This window comes from Chiloscyllium punctatum, chromosome 25, assembly GCF_047496795.1.
Source record: "Chiloscyllium punctatum isolate Juve2018m chromosome 25, sChiPun1.3, whole genome shotgun sequence".
Lineage (NCBI taxonomy): Eukaryota > Metazoa > Chordata > Chondrichthyes > Orectolobiformes > Hemiscylliidae > Chiloscyllium > Chiloscyllium punctatum.
The window spans coordinates 87,345,863-87,365,788 of record NC_092763.1 but is presented as its reverse complement, the minus strand read 5'-3'; the positions used below and the strand labels follow the sequence as shown (position 1 = coordinate 87,365,788).

Sequence of the window (19,926 nt, the reverse complement as noted above, 5' to 3'; positions counted from 1 at the left end):
TCTCACACACACACCCTCTCTCACACACACACACCCTCACACCCTCTCTCACACACACACACACCCTCACACCCTCTCTCACACACACACACCCTCTCTCACATACACACACCCTCTCTCACACACACACCTTCACATAGAAACACACCCTCACACACACACATCCTCACACACAAACACACTCTCACACACATATACACCCTCAAACACCCTCTCGCGCACACGCACCCTTGCGCGCACACATGCACCCTCACACACACACACACCCTCACACTTACCCTCACACACACCCCCTCACATTTACCCTCACACACACCCCCTCACATACGCTCACCCTCACACATGCACACCCTCGTACACACCCCCTCCCCTCCCCCCACTCCCCCCCCCCCCCCCCCACCCCCCCCCCCCCCCCACTGATTGATCAATTACTGCCCCCCCCCCCCCCCCCAGACCCAGCTGGCGATGAGTCAAAGTAAGACTCTTCCACTAACCCCCCCCAACCACTTTCCCTGCATCCACGTCAATCCTATAACTTCCCTCATTGTAGGTTGATAACTGAACCCTCATTATGCTTTAGCCTTGTGTTTCACAATGGGGCTTGGACCCTTTGACACAGCAGCTGACTGTAAGACAACAAACAGCCACTGGTTGTGGTGTTGGCTGATAGCCAGTGTGGTCTCAACACCAGCAAAAACCAAATGTAGACAATGTTCTTTTTGTAATGTTTACATGGTTTTTTTCTGGGGTTTTTGCTTCCTGTAACAGACCAATGTCCCGAGTTATCACTGTGATGTAATTGTTGTCGTGTATTTACAATAATTTAGTCCAGGTAATGCTGGTTCTCATTTCTAACTATACAGTTCATCAACTGGGTTTACAGCAACAATGATCAGTGGTTTTCAATCTTTAAAGCTTTTGAAATTGGACTCAGATGTCAGGTGCTGTTCATTGGAGACATGATACTTGCAGAATTGTGCATCTTGTATTATTGCCTCAGACCTCCACAGATTTATGGCTTCCTTACCTTAGGCTGGTAATTTGTCTGGACTCTCCTCCCTGTATAACTCACTGTGAATGTTTCATCTACAGCATGAACTTTTTATTTAAGAAAGAGTTGGATAGAGCTCTCAAGGATTGTGGAATCAAGGGTTATGGAGATAAGGCAGGAACAGGATACGGATTAAGGATGGTCAGCCATGATCATATTGAATGGTGGTGCAGGCTCGAAGGGCAGAATGGCCTACTCCTGCACCTATTGTCTATTGCCTATTATTTATTAAGGGGCAGCACGGTGGCTCAGTGATTAGCACTGCTGCCTCGCAGCACCAGGGTCTCGGGTTCGATTCTGGCCTTGGGTGACTCTCTGTGTGGAGTTTGCACGTTCTCCCAGTGTCTGTGTGGGTTTCCTCCGGGTGCTCCGGTTTCCTCCCACAGTCCAAAGATGTGCAGGTTAGGGTGAATTGGCCATGGGAAATTGCCCAAAGTGATAGGTGCATTAGTCAGAGGGAAATGGGTCTGGGTGGGTTACTGTTTGGAGGGTCAGTGTGGACTGGTTGGGCTGAAGGGCCTGTTTCCACACTGTAGGGAATCTAATCTAATCTAATCTAACCAAATTGAGAATTGTTCCTGGCGATGGGAAGTGTGGGCAATGTTATGTGCATTAAGCATGGAACTTTAACTTGGGAAGCTAATGAACCCTGAGGAAAAATTGTATTATCCCCAGTGTTCCATTCCACAAAGCCAAGCAGTGAAAGATGCAACTGAAACCTAATCTGCACACGCTCAGTATGCATTTATTTACACAGGTACATATTACAGATCTCTGAGCCAGGCAACCCAGGTTCAAGTTACACATGTTCCAGAAATGAGTCATGACATCTCTGAACAGATTTATTAGAATTATCTGCAGTTAAATAGTTGAGGCTCTGTGATACAAGGTAGTGTCCCTACCTCCTAGCCAGGACAATCAGGTTCAAGTGCCATCTCCAAAGATGTGTGATAACATCTCTGAACAGATTGATTAGAAAATATCTATAATTGATAGGATGGAAGGGAGAGAAGGTGCAGAGTGATTGCACATAAATAACAGCAGTGCTCACAACTACTGAATTGCTCTTTAAAATTAAATAGTTGAGGGATCTTATTGACCAAAATCCACAAACCTGACTGCCCCGGCCAACCGATTGTCTCATCCTGCTCCTGCCCCACCGAACTCATCTCTGCATACCTCGACAAGGTCCTGTCCCCCTGAGTCCAAGAACTCCCCACCTACGTTTGGGACACCACCCATGCCCTCCACCTCCTCCATGATTTTTGCTTCCCCGGCCCCCAACGCCTTATCTTCACCATGGACATCCAGTCCCTGTACACCTCCATCCCCCATCATGAAGGACTCAAAGCCCTGCGCTTCTTCCTTTCCTGCCGAACCAACCAGTACCCTTCCACTGACACCCTCCTTCGACTGACTGAACTGGTCCTCACCCTGAACAACTTCCCTTTCCAATCCTCCCACTTCCTCCAAACCAAAGGAGTAGCCATGGGCACCTGCATGGGCCCCAGCTATGCCTGCCTCTTCGTAGGATATGTGGAACAGTCCATCTTCTGCAGCTACACTGGCACCATCCCCCACCTTTTCCTCCGCTACATCGATGACTGTATCGGCGCTGCCTCGTGCTCCCACGAGGAGGTTGAACAGTTCATCCACTTTACCAACACTTTCCACCCCGACCTCAAATTTACCTGGACCGTCTCAGACTCCTCCCTCCCCTTCCTAGACCTCTCCATTTCCATTTCAGGTGACTGAATCAACACGGACATTTATTATAAACCGACCAACTCCCACAGCTACCTAGACTACACCTCCTCCCACCCTGCCCTCTGTAAAAACGCCATCCCATATTCCCAATTCCTTTGTCTCTGCCGCATCTGCTCCCAGGAGGACCAGTTCCAAAACCGTACCACCCAGATGGCCTCCTTCTTCAAGGACCGCAATTTCCCCTCAGACGTGGTTGACGATGCCCTCCACCGCGTCTCTTCCACTTCCTGCTCCTCCGCCCTTGAGCCCCGCCCCTCCAACCGCCACCAGGACAGAACCCCACTGGTCCTCACCTTCCACCCACCAACCTCCATATACATCGTATCATCCGCCGTCATTTCCGCCACCTCCAAACGGATCCCACCACCAGGGACATATTTCCCTCCCCTCCCCTATCAGCGTTCCGAAAAGACCACTCCCTCTGTGACTCCCTCGTCAGGTCCACACCCCCCACCAAACCAACCTCCACTCCGGGCACCTTCCCCTGCAACCGCAAGAAATGCAAAACTTGCGCCCACACCTCCCCCCTTACCTCCCTCCAAGGCCCCAAGGGACACTTCCATATCCACCACAAATTCACCTGCACCTCCACACACATCATTTACTGCATCTGCTGCACCCGATGTGGCCTCCTCTATATTGGGGAGACAGGCCGCCTACTTGCGGAACATTTCAGAGAACACCTCTGGGACACCCGGACCAACCAACACAACCACCCTGTGGCTCAACACTTCAACTCCCCCTCCCACTCCACCAAGGACATGCAGGTCCTTGGACTCCTCCATCGCCAGACCATAGCAACATGACGGTTGGAGGAAGAACGCCTCATCTTCCGCCTGGGAACCCTCCAACCACAAGGGATGAACTCAGATTTCTCCAGTTTCCTCATTTCCCCTCCCCCCACCTTATCTCAGTCAAATCCCTCGAACTCAGCACCACCTTCCTAACCTGCAATCTTCTTCCTGACCTCTCTGCCCCCACCCCCACCCCCACTCCGGCCTATCACCCTCACCTTGACCTCCTTCCACCTATCGTATTCCCAACCCCCCTCCCCCAAGTCCCTCCTCCCTACCTTTTATCTTAGCCTGCTGGGCACACTTTCCTCATTCCTGAAGAAGGGCTGATGCCTGAAACGTCGATTCTCCTGCTCCTTGGATGCTGCCTGACCTGCTGTGCTTTTCCAGCAACACATTTTCAGCTCTGATCTCCAGCATCTGCAGTCCTCACTTTCTTCTCGAGGATCTTATTGATCTCCCTGCCTCTGAGCCAAGAGGCCCAGGTTTATATGCCAACTGCATCATAGGGGAGTAATAACATCTCTGAACAGGTTAACATATAGGACCCTCAAAACGCTCCAATTTAAGAAGCCATATCACCCATATTCTATTTTCCAACTCCTTGTTATAATATCTCTCTCAGATACTGCTCCTAATACCTGTCAGTTTGATTTTGTCCAATTTGGTTATCTATTGGGAAATTAAATTTATTTTTAAAATATTTGTTAACTTTCTAATGTTATATTCTAATTTATTTTGTTTGAGCATTTTTAGGCACTTTTAAATATTGGCTGCAAAATATATTCTATTCTATAGAGTGTAGCATGTATTCTACAGAATTACAGTGGTGGAAAGGATGGTTGGGGACTCGTCAACTGAGGTCGTATGGGCTGAGATTAGAAACAGGAAAGGAGAGGTCACCCTGTTGGGAGTTTTCTATAGGCCTCCAAATAGCTCCAGGGATGTAGAGGAAAGAATAGCAAAGATGATTCTCGATAGGACTGAGAGAGACAGGGTAGTTGTCAAGGGGAACTTCAACTTTCCAAATATTGACTGGGAACACTGTAGTATGAGTATCATAGATGGGTCAGTTTTTGTCCAGTGTGTGCAGGAGGGCTTCCTGACACAGTATGTAGACAGGCCAACAAGGGGCAAAGCCGCATTAGATTTGGTACTGGGTAATGAGCCTGGCCAGGTGTTAGACTTGGAAGTAGGTGAGCACTTTGGTGATAGCGATCACAATTCTGTTATGTTTACTTTAGTGATAGAAAGGGATAGTGTATACCACTGGGCAAGAGTTACAGCTGGGGGAAAGGCAATTACAATGTGATTCGGCAAGATTTAGGAAGCATAGGATGGGGAAGGAAACTGCAGGGGATGGGCACATGAGAAGTGTGGAGCTTATTCAAGGAAAAGCTCCTGTGTGTCCTCGATAAGTATGTACCTGTCAGGCAGGGAGGAAGCTGTAGAGCACGGGAACCGTGGTTTACGAAGGAAGTGGAATCTCTGGTCAAGAGGGAGAAGAAGGTTTATGTTAGGATGTGATGTGAAGACTCAATTAGGGCGCTTGAGGGTTACAAGGTAGCCAGGAAAGACCTAAAGAGAGAGCTCAGAAGAGCAAGGAGGAGACATGAGAAGTTGTTGGCAGACAGGATCAGGGTAAACCCTAAGGCTTTCTATAGGTAGTTAAGGACTTAAAGAATGACGAGAGTAAGATTAGGGCCAATCAAGGATAGTAGTGGGAAGTTGTGTGTGGAGTCAGAGGAGATAGGGGAAGGACTAAATGAATATTTTTCAACAGTATTCACTCTAGAAAACGACAATGTTGTCGAGGAGAATACTGAGATACAGGCTACTAGACTAGGTGGGATTGAGGTTCACAAGGAAGAGGTATTAGAAATCCTACAGAGTGTGAAAATAGATAAGTCCCCTGGGCCGGATTGGATTTATCCTAGGATCCTCTGGGAAGCCAGGGAGGAGATTGACGAGCCTTTGGCATTGATCTTTAAGTCGTCATTGTCTACAGGAATAGTGCCAGAAGACTGGAGGACAGCAAATGTGGTTCCCCTGTTTAAGAAGGGGAGTAGAGACAACCCTGGTAATTATGGATCTGTAAGCCTTAATTCAGTTGTTGGTAAAGTGTTGGAAAAGATTATTAGAGATAGAATTTATAATCATCTAGAGAGGAATAAGTTGATTAGGGATAGTCAACACGGATTGGTGAAGGGTAGGTCATGTCTCACAAACCTTATTGAGTTCTTTGAGAAGGTGACCAAACAGGTGGATGAGGGTAAACCAGTTGATGTGGTGTATATGGATTTCAGCAAGGTGTTCGATAAGGTTCCCCACAGTAGGCTAATATACAAAATGTGGAGGAATGGGATTGTGGGAGACATAGCAGTTTGAATCAGTAATTGGCTTGCTGAAAGAAGACAGAGGGTGGTGGGTGATGGGAAATGTTCATCCTGGAGTCCAGTTACCAGTGGTGTACTGCAAGGGTTGGTGTTGGGTCCACTGCTATTCGTCATTTTTATAAACGACCTGGGTGAAGGCGTAGAAGGGTGGGTTAGTAAATTTACAGATGACACTAAGGTCAGTGGAGTTATGGATAGTGACGAAGGATGTTGTAGGTTACAGAGAGACATAGATAAGCTGCAGAGCTGGGCTGAGAGGTGGCAAAAGGAGTTTAATGCGGACAACTGTGAGGTGATTCACTTTGGTCGGAGTAACCGGAATGCAAAGTACTGGGCTAATGGTAAGATTCTTGGTAGTGTAGATGAGCAGAGAGATCTCGGTGTCCATGTACACAGATCCTTGAAAGTTGCCACCCAGGTTGACAGGGTTGTTAAGAAGGCATACAGTGTTTTAGCTTTTATTAATAGAGGGATCGAGTTCCAGAGCCATGAGGTTATGCTACAGCTGTACAAAACTCTGGTGCGACCGCACTTGGAGTATTGTGTACAGTTCTGGTCACCGCATTATAAGAAGGATGTGAAAGCTTTGGAAAGGGTGCAGAGGAGATTTACTAGGACGTTGCCTGGTATGGAAGGAATGTCTTACGAGGAAAGGCTGAGGGACTTGAGGCTGTTTTCGTTGGAGAGAAGAAGGTTGAGAGGTGACTTAATAGAGACATAGAAGATAATCAGAGGGTTAGATAGGGTGGACAGGGAGAGCCTTTTTCCAAGAATGGTGACGGCGAGCCCGAGGGGGCATAGCTTTAAATTGGGGGGTGACAGATATAGGACAGATGTCAGAGGTAGTTTCTTTACTCAGAGAGTAGTAAGGGTATGGAATGCTTTGTCTGCAATAGTAGTAGATTCGCCAACTTTAAGTGCATTTAAGTCGTCATTGGACAGGCATATGGACGTACATGGAATAGTGTAGGTGGGATGGGCTTCAGATTAGTTTGACAGGGCGGCGCAACATCGAGGGCCAAAGGGCCTGTACTGCGCTGTAATGTTCTATGTTCTATAACTGTGTTCATTGGGTACATGTTCTTGAATACACTGTTTAGGTGATTTTCCTCTGCTCTGTGTGGTTCCTCTGTGCTGCAGTGTGTGTTGGCTCGTTGAAATAATGTTCTGATGCAGCTTCATTTGTGGATGTTGGGATGATCGTTTCTGTAATTCAGTTTCAGACTGGAGGTTGGCTAATGTGGTCCCACTGTTTATGGAAGGTGGTAAGGACATTCCAGTGAACTATAGACCAGTGAGCATGACGTTGGTGGTGGGCAAGTTGTTGGAGGGAGTCCTGAGGGACAGGCTGTACATGTATTTGGAAAGGCAAGGACTGATTAGGGATAGTCAACATGGCTTTATGCGTGGGAAATCATGTCTCACAAATGTGATTGAGTTTTTTGAGGAAGTAACAAAGAGAATTGATGAGGGCAGAGCAGTAGATGTGATCTACATGGACTTCAGTAAGGCGTTCAACAAGGTTCCCCATGGGAGACTGATTAGCAAGATTAGATCTCATGGAATACAGGGAGAACTAGCCATTTGGATACAGAACTGGCTCAAAGGTAGAAGACAGAGGGTGGTGGTGGAGGGTTGTTTTTCAGACTGGAGGCCTGTGACCAGTGGAGTGCCACAAGGATCAGTGCTGGGCCCTCTACTTTTTGTCATTTTATATAAATGATTTGGATGCGAGCATAAGAGGTACAGTTAGTAAGTTTGCAGATGACACCAAAATTGGAGGTGTAGTGGACAGCGAAGAGGGTTACCTCAGAATCGTTTTGGAACTGAGGGAACACAAGCACCCAGAAACAATTCAAAGTAATTATTTGTAAAAGGATTTTTCTTTTGAATGATGTTTGACAGTCCTGTTGATTGTGTTGGAATTGGATCATCCCTGTCCCTAGTGTTGGCACAAAGCACTTGCTGCACAAACCCAATAGACAGATTCATGGAATATAGAACATAGAAAAGTACAGCACAAAACAGGCCCTGCGGCCCAAATGTTGCACCGAGGGTTAATCCTAATGTGAAATAAAATAACTTAACCTACACATCCCTCAATTCACTAATATCCATGTGCATGTCCAGCAGTCGCTTAAATGTCCCCAATGACTCTGCTTCCACCACCACCACTGGCAACGCATTCCATGCATTCGCAACTCCCTGCGTAAAGAACCTACCTCTGACGTCTCCTCTATACCTTTCTCCTAATATCTTAAAACTATTACCCCTCGTGTCAGTCAATCCTGCCCTGGGGAAAAGTCTCTGGCTACTGACTCTATCCATGCCTCTCATTCCTTTGCACACCTCGATCAGGTCTCCTCTCTTCCTCCTTCTCTCCAGAGAGAAACGTCCGAGCTTATTCAACCTTTCTTCATAAGACAAGCCCTCCAGTCCAGGCAGCATCCTGGTAAACCTTCTTTGCACCCTCTCCAAAGCCTCTGTATCTGGGTGTCAACTTTGAGGGATCTATGCACTTGAACACCCAGATCCCACTGTTCCTCCACACTGCCAAGAATCCTGTCTTTAATCCTATATTCCGCATTCAAGTTTGACCTTCCAAAATGCATCACTTCACATTTATCCAGGTTGAACTCCATCTGCCATTTCTCAGCCCAGCTCTGCATCCTGTTTATGTCGTGCTGCAGCCCTCAATACCTTTGTGTCATCTGCAAATTTACTAACACACCCCTCAACCTCCTCATCCATGTCATTTATAAAAACTACAAAGAGCAGAGTCCCAAGAACAGAGCCCCGCGGGACCCCACTCAACACAGACCTCCAGGCAGAATACTTTCCATCTACAACCACTCTCTGCCTTCTGTCAGCCAGCCAATTCTGAATCCAGACAACCATATCTCCCTGTATCCCATACGTCCTGGCTTTATGAATGAGCCTACCATGGGGAACCTTATTAAATGCCTTGCTGAAGTCCATACACCAGATGCACTGCTCGACCTTCATTGACCTGTCTTGTCACCTCCTCAAAGAACTCAATAAGATTTGTGAGGCATGACCTGCCCCTCACAAAGCCATGCTGACTGCCTTTAATCACTCTATGCTTTTCCAAATACTCATAAATCCTAATCTTGAGAATTCTTTCCAAAACTTTGCTGACCACAGACATAAGACTGACTGGTCTGTAATTGCCAGAGATTTCCCTATTATCCTTCTTGAAAAGAGTAACAACATTTGTCTCCTTCCAATCCTCCAATATGACTCCTGTGGAGAGTGAGGAAGCAAAGATCTTCACCAGCGGCTTAGCAACCTCCTTTCTTGCTTCCGGGAGCAGCCTAGGATAAATCTGGTCTGGATTAGTGGTGCTGGAAGAGCACAGCAGTTCAGGCAGCATCCAACGAGCAGCGAAATCGACGTTTCGGGCAAAAGCCCTTCATCAGGAATAAAGGCAGTGAGCCTGAAGCGTGGAGAGATAAGCTAGAGGAGGGTGGGGGTGGGGAGAAAGTAGCATAGAGTACAATGGGTGAGTGGGGGAGGGGATGAAGGTGATAGGTCAAGGAGGAGAGGGTGGAGTGGATAGGTGGAAAAGAAGATAGGCAGGTAGGACAAGTCCGGACAAGTCAAGGAGACAGTGCTGAGCTGGAAGTTTGGAACTGGGGTGAGGTGGGGGAAGGGGAAATGAGGACGCTGTTGAAGTCCACATTGATGCCCTGGGGTTGAAGTGTTCCGAGGCGGAAGATGAGGCGTTCTTCCTCCAGGCGTCTGGTGGTGAGGGAGCGGCGGTGAAGGAGGCCCAGGACCTCCATGTCCTCAGCAGAGTGGGAGGGGGAGTTGAAATGTTGGGCCACGGGGCGGTTTGGTTGATTGGTGCAGGTGTCTCGGAGGTGTTCCCTAAAGCGCTCTGCTAGGAGGCGCCCAGTCTCCCCAATGTAGAGGAGACCACATCGGGAGCAACGGATACAATAAATGATATTAGTGGATGTGCAGGTAAAACTTTGATGGATGTGGAAGGCTCCTTTAGGGCCTTGGATAGAGGTGAGGGAGGAGGTGTGGGCACAGGTTTTACAGTTCCTGCGGTGGCAGGGGAAAGTGCCAGAATGGGAGGGTGGGTCGTAGGGGGGTGTGGACCTGACCAGGTAGTCACGGAGGGAACGGTCTTTGCGGAAGGCGGAAAGGGGTGGGGAGGGAAATATATCCCTGGTGGTGGGGTCTGTTTGGAGGTGGCGGAAATGTTGGCGGATGATTTGGTTGATGCGAAGGTTTGTAGGGTGGAAGGTGAGCACCAGGGGCGTTCTGTCCTTGTTATGGTTGGAGGGGTGGGGTTTGAGGGCAGAGGTGCGGGATATGGACGAGATGCGTTGGAGGGCATCTTTAACCACGTGGGAAGGGAAATTGCGGTCTCTAAAGAAGGAGGCCATCTGGTGTGTTCTATGGTGGAACTGGTCCTCCTGGGAGCAGATACGGCAGAGGCGGAGAAATTGGGAATACGGGATGGCATTTTTGCAAGAGATAGGATGGGAAGAGGTGTAATCCAGGTAGCTGTGGGAGTCGGTCGGTTTATAAAAATGTCAGTGTCAAGTCGGTCGTCACTAATGCAGATGGAGAGGTCCAGGAAGGGGAGGGAGGTGTCAGAGATGGTCCAGGTAAATTTAAGGTCAGGGTGGAATGTGTTGGTGAAGTTGATGAATTGCTCAACCTCCTCGCGGGAGCACGAGGTGGCGCCAATGCAGTCATCAATGTAGTGGAGGAAGAGGTGGGGAGTGGTGCCGGTGTAATTACGGAAGATCAACTGTTCTACATAGCCAACAAAGAGACAGGCATAGCTGGGGCCCATACGTGTGCCCATGGCTACACCTTTGGTCTGGATTTTAACCCGACTGCGAATCCTCTTGCAAGGATGCCTGCCTTGAAGAAGTTTTCCTCCTCTCTCTACAAGAATCTCAGGGAGTCCCTCTCCCACTGCAACTCCCAGGTCATTTCCTCTGCCTCATTTCCCCTTCCCCCACCTCATCCTAGTTTCAAACTTCCAGCTCAGCACTGTCTCCTTGACTTGTTCGACCTGCCTATCTCCTTTTCCACCTATCCACTCCACCCTCTCCTCCCTGACCTATCACCTTCATCCCCTCCCCCACTCACCTATTGTACTCTATGCTACTCTCTCCCCACCCCCACCCTCCTCTAGCTTATCTCTCCACACTTCAAGCTCACTGCCTTTATTCCTGATGAAGGGTTTTTGCCCGAAACGTCGATTTCGCTGCTCGTTGGATGCTGCCTGAACTGCTGTGCTCTTCTAGCACAACTAAACCAGAATTTGGTTTCCAGCATCTGCAGTTATTGTTTTTACCTAGTTAAATCTGGTCTGTCCCTGGGGACTTATCAATCTTAATGTTTTCCAAAATTTCCAGCACATCAACTTCATCAATCTTGATTTGGTCAAGGCTGTTTCCCAGCTCCTCAATGTTCTCTCATTCACAACAAGGTCCCTTTCCTTGGTGAAAACCGAAGCAAAAAACCCATTTAGAGCTTCCCCTATCTGTTCAGACTCCACGCACAAGTTCCCTATGCTATCCCTGACCAGCCCTACCTTCTTCCTGATCATTCTCTTATTCCTCACGTAGGAGTAAAATGCCTTTGGGTTCTCCCTAATCCTTCCTGCCAAGCCTTTTTTGTGTCTCCTCCTGTCTCTCCTCAGTCTGTTTCTCAGTTCCTTTCTAGCAAGCCTGTAATCCTCTAAAGCTGTGCTAGATCCTTACTTCCTCCACCTTACTTCTTTCTTTTGACGAGAAGTTCTTTTCATCCAAGGTTCCTTAATCTTACCCCTTCTTACCTGTCTCAGAGGAGCAAATTTGTGCATCACTCACAACAACCGCTCCTTAAACAGTCTCCACATGTCTCCTTTCTGTGGAACAATTGCTCCCGGTCTGTACTTCCCAATTCCTGTCTGATAGCATCATAATTTCCTTTTCCCCAATTAAATATCTTCCTTTGGTAACTGCTCCTTTCCCTCTCCAAGGCTATGCTAAATGTGAGACAGTTGTGATCACTGTCACCAAAGTGTTCTCCCACCACGAGATCGGACACCTGTCCTGGCTCATTGCCGAGCACCAAATCCAAAATGGCCTGTATTCTGTCCCAGGAACATGCAGCATTCTCCAAAGGGTCTGCAATATTTCCCACACTGACTTTGCTTAAGGTGCAGTCAGTGTGATGGGTTATGTGTGTCTATTTTAATGCAAGAAGTACCAGAAAGAAGGGTGATGAACTTAGAGCATGGATCAGTACTTGGAACTATGATGCTGTGGCCATTGTGGAGACTTGGATATCACAGGGTCAGGAGTGGTTGTTGGATGTTTCAGGGTTTAGATGTTTCAAAAGGATTAGAGGGGAAGGTAAAAGACACGGAGGAATGGAGGAATACAGGGTTAAAGGCAGGATTCTTGGTAGTCTGGAGGAACAGAGGGATCTTGGGGTCCGTGTCCATAGATCCTTCAAAGTTGCCACCCAAGTTTGATAGGGTTGTTAAGCCAACACATCATATGTATTCTTTCATAAGCAGAGGGATTGAGTTTGAGTTGCGAGGTTATGCTGCAGCTCTGTGGAGCCCTGGTTAGACCACACTCTGAATACTGTGTTCAGTTCTGGTCGCCTCAGTATAGGAAGGATGTGAAAGCTTTCAAGAGAGTGCATGTGAGATTTACCAGGATGCTGCCTGGACTGGAGGGCATGTCTAAAGAAGAAAGGTTGAGTGAGCTAGAGCTTTTCTCATTGGAGTGAAGAAGGATGAGACGTGACTTGATAGAGATGGACAAGATGATGAGAGGCATAGATAGAGTGAATCGTCAGGGAGTTTTTCCCAAGGCAGAAATAACTGTCACAAGGGGGCATAATTTTAAGGTGATTGGAGGAAGGTTTAGGGGAGATGTCAGAGGTAGGTTCTTTACACAGAGAGTGGTGGGTGTATGGAATGCACTGCCAGCAGTGGTGGTGGAGTCAGATGTATTAGGGACATTTAAGCGACTCATGGATAGGCACATGGATGATAGTAAAATGAAAGGTATGTCGCAATTTTTGAGAAGATGTGTAGCTCAGGTTGACGTTCTGGATGTAAGTTTGCTTGCTGAGCTGGAAGGTTTATTTTCAGATATTTTGTCACCATACTAGGTAACGTCATCAGTGTGTCTCCAGTGAAGAGCTGGTGTTATGTCCTACTTTTTATTTATGTGTTTAGATTTCTTATGGTGGGTGATATCATTTCTCGTTCTTTTCCTCAGAAGGTGGTAAATGGAGTCCAAGTCAACGTGTTTGTTGACAGAGTTCTGGTTGGAATGCCGTGCTTCTGAGAATTCTCGTGTCTCTCTCTGTTTGGCTTGTCTTAGGATGGATGTATTGTCCCAGTCAAAGTGGTGTCCTTCCTCATCTGTATGTAAGGATAATAGTGAGAGAGCGTCATGTCTTTTTTGTGGCTAGTTGATGTTTATGTATCCTGGTGGATAGTTTTCTGCCTGTTTGTTACAGTCCTTGCACGGTATTTTATAAATGACATTAATTTTGCTGGTTGTTTGTGTAGGGACCTTTAGGTTCATCAGCTGCTGTTTAAGGGTGTTGGTAGGTTTGTGGGCTGCCATGATGCCGAGAGGTCTAAGTAATCTGGAAGTCATTTCAGAGATGGCTTTGATATATGGTAATGTGGCTAAAGTTTCTGGGTGCGTTGTATGTACTTACTTAGGTTTGTTGTTGAGAAATTGCCGAGAGGTGCGAGGGAGGAGCGAAGGACTTCTGGGAAGGTGAGTCTAACCGTTTAAATCGATGGACTGTGTTTATTGGGTGCCCATTCTATTTGAATAACGGATATTCAAGAAGAACAGATACCCATACTGTAATCTGCATTCAAATTCAACCTTGCAAAATTAATCACTTCACACTTTTCCAGGTTGAACTCTATTTGTCAGCCCAGTTCTGATCCTGTCATTGCCCCACTGCAACCTACAACAGCCCTCCACACTATCCACCACTCCACCAACCTTCATGTCATCGGCAAACTTAGTAACCCACCCTTCCACTTCCTCATCCAAGTCATTTATAGAAATCACAAAGAGCAGAGGTCCCAGAACTGATCTCTGCGGATCACCACTTGTCACTGAGCTCCAGGCTGAATATTTTCTATCTATGACCACTCTCCTGTTCTATGGGTCAGCCAATTCTGTGTCCAGACAGACAGGTTTCCCTGTATCCCAAGCCTCTTTACTTTCTGAATGAGCCTACCATGGGGAACCTTATCAAATGCCTTGTTAAAATCCATATATACCACATCCACCGCTCTACCGTCATCAATGTGTTTTGTCACATCCTCAAACGATTCTATAAGGTGTGTGAGGCATGACCTGCCCCTCACAAAACCATGCTGACTATCTCTAATCAAACTATGGTTTTCCAAGTAGTCATAAATCCTGTCTCTCAGAACCCTCTCCAATACTTTGCCCACCACAGATGCAAGACTGACTTGTTTGAGATTCTCAGGATTATCGCTATTCCCTTTCTTGAACAGTTTCTGAGTGAGGGAGGAAGAGCACATTGGATGGAAAATAACATCCACTTTGCTATGAAAAACACAAATGCAGAGTATTTCTTAAATAATGAGGTTGGGAACTGTGATCTCCAAAGGGTCCTGGGTGTCCTTGCCCATGGGTCACTGAAAGGTAACACAGATGTGCAGTATCTTTCAGCAAGGCAATGGAGCCCAGCAGTACACCCTGTGTAGGTTCACCTCCAGCCAAGGTTTTGTGTTCTTGGAGCTTTACCCATCCAAGCAAGTAGAAAAGATTCATCAAACTTTGGACTTCTGTCTTGTTAATGGTAGAACTGTCACCATCCACAGCATAGGACCATAAGATATAGGAGCAGAATCAGGCCATTCAGCCCATTGAGCCTGTCCCACATTCATTCATGGCTGATAGGTTTCTCACTCCCATTCTCCTGGTAACCCCTGTTCCCCTACTAATCAAGGAATCATTAGACCATAAGACATAGAAGCAGAAATTAGGCCATTTGGCCCATCGAGTCTGCTCTGTCATTCAAACCCATTTTCTCACTTTCTCCCCCATAACCTTTGATCCCCTTGACAATGAAGAACCTATCTATCTCTGTTTTAATTATACTCAATGACCTGGCCTCTACAGCCTTCTGTGGCAATTCCACAGATTCACCGCTCTCTGGTTGAAGAAGTTACTCCTTATCTCCGTTCGAAAAGGTTTTCCCTTATCTCGAAGGCTGTGTCCTTGGCTCCTAGTCTCTCTTACTAATGGAAATATCTTCCCAATATGCACTCTGTCCAGGCTGTTCAGTATTCTGTATGTTTCAATTGATTCTTCCCCTCCACCCCCACCCCCATCCTTCTAAATTCCATCGTGTGTAGTCCAAGAGTTGTCATATGTTAAGCCTTTCACTCCTGGGATCATTCTCCTAAACCTCCTCTGGACCTACTCCATGGCAAATACATCTTTCCTGAGGTATGGGGCCCAAAATAGCTCACATTATTCCAAATGTGGTCTGACCAGAGCCTTATAAAGACTCAGAAATACATTTCTGCTTTTATATTCTAGTCCTCTCAAGGTGAATGCCATCATTGTATTTGCCTTCCTAACTACTGACCCAAGCTGCAAGCTTACCATAAGAGAAACCTGGATAAGAACTCCCAAGTCCCTTTGCACTTGAGATTTCTGAATTTTCTCCCCATTTAGAAAATAGTCTATGTTTCTATTCTTCCTACCAAGGTGCATGACCTCACACTCTCCCACATTGTACTTCAACTGCCACTTTTTTGCCCACTCTCCTAACCTGTCTGATGGAGTGTTCAGGGATCAGGGATTGAATCTCTTGATTTTTTTTTAGTGATATAAATGAGCTTGACATTGACATGAGAAATTGAAGTTGAGTTTTGCTGCTAAGTTTGAAACTGTAAGAAAGATTTTGGAAAGTCAGTGGTGTGTGCAGTTCTCTGTCTAACCTGTCTCTTTGCCTGTTTGGCAGGGCTGTTGGTTGGAGTTGTTCTCCGATATGGGATCCATGTTCCAGCAGATGTCAGTAACGTGACCCTGAGCTGTGAGCTGGAAGACAGCCCTTCTACATTATTAATTAATGTCAGTGGGAGGTTTTATGAATACACACTGAAAAGTGAAATCAACCCCAAAGACATAAATAACGTGGAAAATAATGAGATGCTGCAAAAGGTAAAACTACCCATTTGTTCTGACACTGATTGGAGAAATCCGGGACCTTTGGGGGAGAACGATGGGGGTGGGCTTTTTGGTTGAGAGAAATAGGAGGGGTAGGGAGTGAGAGTGGTGTGGTTGGGGCAAGGGAGAGGAATGGGCTTGAGGGTGCAGTGAGTGAGAAATGGGGAGAGGGAGATGGGGTATTAGGATTAAGGTGGGTGATGAGATGGAATTAGCTGGGTGGGGAGAGGGCAGAGAAAGACCCAAGATAACACCCTGCCTCACTTTGCCAGTCTGGGTTTTAACTCTATTCTCTCCATTCCAATATACAGGTGACTTTTGACCCTGAGGTGTTCTTTAACATTTTGCTCCCACCCATTATATTCTACGCTGGTTACAGTCTCAAACGGGTGAGTGAAGTCTTTGAATTGGGATATTTATCAGAGTGACTGATGAATTTTTCAGTAGCTTAGTTAAATGTCTGTTAGAGTGGATGTATCTATTAACGGTAACATTGCCTTCAGCCACAGTTCCAACATCTCTCAGTCTGATCCTAGAGCCAGATCCTATGGCATTTGGGATATTCAGTGCTGATAGTGATATTTTTGAGGGTGAATGTCAAGTTTTAAGTTCCTGCTCCTCAAAGATCTGTTTGGATTCAGTGCGTTGGGAAATTTATAACTGTTTGTGTTTACAGCGACATTTCTTCCGAAACTTGGGTTCCATTTTGGCGTATGCTTTCATTGGGACTGCCATCTCCTGCACTGTCATTGGGTGAGTATTAACAACACTTTAATCTGCATGTTCACAATTCTAACCATTCATATCCTCAGAAAATTTTCCTCTTCATTGTGAGAATGTGTCAGAATGTTTCATATGCAGCCAAACATGTTGGCCAATAGAGGGCAGAACATACACCCTTCCTGTTCATTAAGGACCTATCAATGGTTCAGACAAAATATTGCTGCCTTCATTTCCTATCTCACTTCCAAAATATTTGGTTACATCAGTTGACAAACAAAGACCTTTTATTTTGGTTTCAGTTTTCTTAGTAATCACAGAATGTCAGGAAGGCAAATGCAATTGTGTCTTTTACTGTACAGAGTTGAAGTGCCCACCAGAATAAGGAAGTGGAATACAGTGCAGTGCTTTCTCCATGTCTATGGAATGATCTCCCTGTATTGCATGTGAACTCTGGGCTGGGGTGGTTGTCTTTTTCTGAAGGACAGACCAAATTGGGTCCATATTCTCTGGGGTTTAGAAGAATGAGAGGGAATTCAGGTGTGCATGCTTATGAAAGGGCTTGATAGGGTGAACACTGAAGGTTTTTTAACCCATTACTGGGGTCTAGAACAGAGAGTTACCGTCTTGGGGTAAATCATCAGGGAGGGAATGAGGATGAGGGTTTTTTTGCAGTTTGGAAATGTATAGTCAGGTTGTGTCCCCCTGGCCCTTTACCGTTTGGGAGGTGAGGGGAATGTGACAGGGACAGAGGTGGGGGTTATCCTAGTCCTGGCCTGTGTGTGAGACAACCCCAGGATATCCCGTTCTGTTCCTACACACTGACTTTGCCCAAACTGAGCTAACTCCATCTGCCCAATCACTGCCCAGAGTGAATTCACAGCTGCTTCTCTCTTCCAATAGGCTGATTATGTATGGCTGTGTCAAGCTGATGGCTCTGATTGGTCAACTGAGCAGGGACTTTTATTTCACCGATTGCCTGTTATTTGGGGCTTTTATTTCTGCGACTGACCCAGGTACGTGAAAATGACTCATTGACCGGAAAGGCTTCCCACTGGACACAAGATAGGGCAGGTGGAGGAGGTGGGGTGTGAGGGAAAGAGGAAGCAGGGAAGTGACATTGAGGAAGAGACAGGGAAACAGGAGGGGTGCGTCAATGGAGATGAGAGAGAGGGGGAGGGGGTGAGTGGGTGGCAATGGGAAGGAGGGGGTGAGTGGGTGGCGATGGGAAGGAGGGGGTGAGTGGGTGGCGATGGGAGGCTATGGGAGGCTGAAGGATTTTGGGGTAGCACGATGGCTCAGTGGTTAGCACTGCTGCCTCACAGTGCCAGGGACCCCAGTTCAATTCCAGCCTCAGGTGACTGTCTGTGTGGAGTTTGCACATTCTCCCAGTGTCTGCGTGGGTTTCCTCTGAGTGCTCCGGTTCCCTCCCACAATCCAAAGATGTGGAGGTTAGGTGAATTGGCCATGCTAAATTGTCCATACTGTTCAGGGATGTGTAGGTTAGTTGCATTAGTCAGGGGTAAATCTAGGGGAATGAGTCTGGGTGGGATGCTCTTCAGAGGGTTGTTGTGGACTTGTTGGGCCGAAGGGCCTATTCCCACACAGTAGGGATTCTAATTCAGACTGTGGCAGGTGATAGGTGTCTCATGGACCTACCTATGCCTCATTGAGAGCATAGATATATTGGTTTTTAACAAGGTTTATTCAGTGATGTGAATCCCATTGGCAAGGTTGGCATTTATCACCCAGTCCTAGTTGAGAAAACCATCTTTATTGCAAGTGTTGGAGTGGAGTCACATGTAGAGCAGGCAGGTAAGTAAGTTTCATTCGGTAGGACATTAGTGAACTGGTTACAGTTTTACAATAATCTCTTCCTTTTTATTCACTTGTGAGACATGGGTGTCACTGGCTGGGCCAATATTTATTGTCCATGCCTACTTGCCCTTGGGAAGGTGGTGGTTAGCTGCTTTCTTGAACCACTTCAGTCTATGTGCTGGAAGTAGACCCACAATGCTCTTAGGCAGGGAATTCCAGGATTTTGACCCAGTGACAGTGAGGAACAGCGATATATTTCCAAGTCAGGGTGGTGAGTGGTTTGGAGGAGAACTTGCAGGGAGTGGTGTTCCCATGTATCTGCTGCCCTTGTCCTTCCAGATAGAAATGGTCATGGGTTTGGAAAGTGCTGTCTTGGTGAATTCTTGCAGTGCATCTTATTTATAGTACAGACTGCTGCTAGCGAGCATCGGTGGTGGAGGGAGTGAATGTTTGTGGATGTGATGCCAAACAAGTGGGCTGCGTTGTCCTGGATGGTGTCGAACTTCTTGAATGTTGTTGGAGCTGCACCCATCCAGGCAAGTGGGGAGTATTCCATCTCACTCCTGACATGTGCCTTGTAGATGGTGAACAGGCTTTGGGGAGTCAGAAGGTGAGTTACCTGCTGCAGTATTCCTAGTCTCTGACCTGCTCTTGTAGCCACTGCTGAGATGGTTTGCAGCTTCACCAAATCACAGGTAATATCAGAACAAAACAAAAACTAAATACTGTGGATGCTTATGATCTGAAAAAAGACAGCAAATGCTGGAAAAACTCATCAGGTCTGGCTGCTTCAGATACACTGCCAGATCTTTGACTTTCTTCTATTTCAGAAAAGTACAGGGGTAGTCTGGGCTTTGTGAATAGATAATTAAAAAGCAAAAGGAAGGATATTGTGGTGAACCTTCATAAAACATTGGTTCATCCTCAACTTAAGTATTGTGTCCAAGAATGTCGAGGTTTTGGTGAGGGTATGTGGGAGATTAGAAGAAATTAACATAGAGAGAGGAGGTACCAGTGGTTTAGCAGTTTAGAAAGTGATAAATCCACAGGTGTGGCTGAAGTATATACCAGGTAGGTGAGACAGGCAAAGGAGGAGACATCAGGGACATTTGTCAGTAGTTTTCAAATCCTCTCTGGCCACAAGTGAA

General features: G+C 46.7%; 1 protein-coding gene across 1 annotated transcript in view; it reads left to right on the top strand.

The window, feature by feature from the left end:
• The window catches only part of slc9a6a (solute carrier family 9 member A6a), a 91,047-nt gene that overhangs the window by 6,044 nt on the left and 65,077 nt on the right, over positions 1-19,926 (top strand). The window contains exons 2-5 of the mRNA XM_072595649.1: positions 16,035-16,234; positions 16,552-16,629; positions 16,917-16,993; positions 17,864-17,976. Coding sequence (XP_072451750.1) covers positions 16,035-16,234; positions 16,552-16,629; positions 16,917-16,993; positions 17,864-17,976 — 468 coding nt within the window. The remainder of the gene's footprint in view (positions 1-16,034; positions 16,235-16,551; positions 16,630-16,916; positions 16,994-17,863; positions 17,977-19,926) is intronic.